Below are 3,046 nucleotides of genomic sequence, written 5' to 3' on the forward strand. Positions count from 1 at the left end.
TGAGGCAGAAGTGTGTTTAAGAGGAGAGGTTAGAGAGGAGGGAAGATAGTATAGGGTCTTGATCATTGTAAAGACTTTGGTGTTTATTCTGAAGAAAAAGGGGTTAAAACATATTTTTATCCCAGCTTTCTGGATTTTCTTCCCAGTGTCTTGTTTGGAGGGTGTGTGTGTGTGTGTGTGTGTGTGTGTGTAAAGGTCTGGCAAATGCAGGCACCTGGGTGTGGGCAAAGGCCCCAAGAGTTCATAACTGCCCTTCCAATCTTCCTCCCACTACCCTACTTCCCAGGCTGGGGTGTGGCTCATTCCGCCCCATCAGTTGTTTTTATGACACACACCCCTAGCCCTGGAACTCAGCTCCTCAACCATGGAGCAAATTAGAGGTAAGAAGGACCCCTGCTCCTCCCCCGCGAGGGGTACCAAATCCCAGCCAATGAACATCAAAGCCTTCCAGTGAGACACGGAAAATCAGAGGCTGGGACCAGAGAGACAGGGACTGAGAATGGTGAGCAGGCAGGGGGCCCAACAAAGTCATAGCTTCCTGAAGGAGGCAGATCTCAGATCTCTCTCCTCACCTCCCTACCTCTCCCCTCCTCCCCTCCTCCTTCCCTTCTCACACAATAACACACATTTAACACAATTTTTCTGACAATGGCCTTGGTCGGTGTTGAGGAACTGGCTTCCTCTGTGGAGATCTCAATCTGGGCCCTCAGTTCCCGCCTGAGAAACACAGGAACAGACACTCGGAGACCTGGCCCCACACTCCTTGCTCGCCCGGGCAGGCAGGACAGGCTGAAAATAGAAACTGCTTCCAAAAAGATAAAGGTAAATCCAGGGGGAGCTACTGCAGAGTTAGGGAGGAGAAAACTTGAGGAGGGGGTCTTTCGGTGTGAAATAGTGGGCTGGCTCACACCCAGGGAAACAGGTCGGAAGCTAAAGGAATAGGCCGTGAGGTGTGGGAGAAATAGTTAGGCACACTGTGGAAGAACACACATACCATTCCTTAGCTGATACAGAGGTGTCCTACTGTCAGTCCAACCCTGTGCCATTTCTACCCCATCTTCACCCCCACTCCTGTTCCCCCCCAGCTGGTGAGCCCCTGTCCAAACAGCAATGCAGGCAGAACATGCGCATACAGAACAGCCCACTGTCCACACCCGAGTTCCAGCCTTTCCCCACACCCTATTAACCACCAAAACCCAGGACATGGGGGTCCATCACATCTTCCAGAGCCCCAGTGTACGCATGTGGAATATGGTGTCGTTTAGGGGGGAGGTGTCCGGTTGAGAGGAGGATCCGATTCCTGTTTCCTGCTCCTACTCACTCAGCCCTGGGAGGTGACTGAGAGTGGAGAGGACTCAAGGGTGAGTGCTTGGTCTGAGTACCTGGGTCCCTGTGAGAAGTCTGAGTTGGGGGTGGGAAAGGAAGTAAATGAAGGTACTTGAGAAGTGGGGTGGGATCCCTGAGGGGAGCAAGGCTGGGGAGGAGCTGGCCAGCTGACGATGACACTACCTGGGTCATCTTCATAAGGGGCTTCCTGCCAGGATACAGAGGCCACTGAGCCGTAAGACTCACAGTCTACAGCCCCCAGCCCCTACCCTGAGTCATTTCTCAAGAACCTAGTCTGGAGCCTGTGGGGTCTGACTTTCCTACTGACTCCAGAAGAGAGTTGGGGGTCACCCCAGTCTCTCAGCCCTGACCTTGCAGTCTTCTCAGAATTACAGCCGCCTTCCCAGAGGGAGGAGATAAAGCCTAGGCTCCTGTGTCTTGGCCCTACTGGTCCTCGCCTTCAGTCTGGTCTCCCCACTACCATTCAGGCATCCTGGCCGGCCCCAGGCTTCCACTAGGGTCTCTCTCTCTGTGACCACATGGGGGGGGAGGGGGCACTCAAGGATAAGAGTATGGGCCACAAGACACCATACCACGGGCTTCCTGGTCTCTTGGGGTCAGAGGCTCCAGGAATCTTCATGGCAGGAAAAGGATACTAAAAATAATCCGGAAAGGGAGAGTCCGGAGAGAGGAACTGGGAAATGGGGGGCGGAGAGCCTGTCGGAGCAGGGAAATAGTGATGCATCCCTCACAGCCCAGGCGTGGGCGTGCGTGTGCACAGATGCACACACACTGCACATACCCCCATACAGACAGCACATAACACACATAAACCCTCTCACCCTCTCCCACCACACACTATCATATACTGTATACCCCACTCTCTTATTGCATATCCACCCTGTAAGCACATAACAAATATACTGTTGAAACACATTCTACAACACCCCTTTCGTATAGCAGTAGAAACAGCACACAGACACTGTGTCCACACATACTTAAACCACACATACAAACCTATACAACACACACTATGGACACACAACACACAATTCATCAGGCAAACATGTGGTGTCTCCGCTGATCCAGTTCTCTAAATTCCCGTTATTAATGAGGTTCTCTTGTACCCTCTCCTCCTTACTCTGCCCCCCAACTTGGGTCTCTATCAAGGCACCCTCCACCCCAATCTCACTGTCTTTTCTGACCTGATTGTGGCAGCAGAGAGAAATAGAGTCTGGAAGGGCCAAGAAAGGCTGCCTGGGAGGGTCTGGGGACCTTGCGAATGAGAAGGAGGAGTGAGAAGTAAAGAGAGAAGACTGGAAATGAGAAGGAAAGAGAGGAAGTTAATCATCAGCTTTCCCTCCTGACTCCCAAATCATGGCTGATTAGCTTGCAAACAATTTCTCCTCAGAGGCCTCAGTCTACCCATGGCAAGGCAGAGGGCAACACTAAGGGTCTCTCTTTCTCCCTCCTTCTTCTTCAGGGGATGACTCCAGCAGAGCACCCCACTCCTTTGAAGAGCTCAAAGGAAGATGTCAGACCAATTTCTTCCTATAGCAACACCGCCTACCCAGAAGCCCCCTCGGATCATCCGCCCCCGCCCTCCCTCTCGACCACGGGCTGCCCAGTCCCCAGGGCCCCCCCACAATGGCTCCTCTCCACAAGAACCTCCCATCACCTCCAATGATGCACCAACCCCAATATCCACCCCCATCTTCTG

At 52.8% G+C, this 3,046-nt stretch overlaps 1 protein-coding gene across 3 annotated transcripts in view; it reads left to right on the plus strand.

The window, feature by feature from the left end:
* Positions 1–719: 719 nt before the first annotated feature.
* ARHGEF15 (Rho guanine nucleotide exchange factor 15) overlaps positions 720–3,046 on the plus strand; it is a 10,699-nt gene continuing 8,372 nt past the window's right edge. The window contains exons 1-3 of one of the 3 annotated variants that reach the window (XM_039847299.1): positions 722–822; positions 1,266–1,361; positions 2,810–3,046. The exon at positions 2,810–3,046 is cut by the window's right edge and continues 437 nt beyond it. In XM_039847299.1, the coding sequence (XP_039703233.1) occupies positions 2,859–3,046 (188 nt within the window). In that variant the 5' untranslated portion in view covers positions 722–822; positions 1,266–1,361; positions 2,810–2,858. Of the gene's footprint in view, positions 823–1,265; positions 1,362–2,809 lie in introns of all 3 variants that reach the window. The other 2 variants (XM_039847301.1, XM_039847300.1) reach the window with 2 other exon arrangements.

The sequence above is a fragment of the Pteropus medius genome, unplaced genomic scaffold (genome assembly GCF_902729225.1).
Source record: "Pteropus medius unplaced genomic scaffold, Ma_sr-lr_union100, whole genome shotgun sequence".
NCBI lineage: Eukaryota > Metazoa > Chordata > Mammalia > Chiroptera > Pteropodidae > Pteropus > Pteropus medius.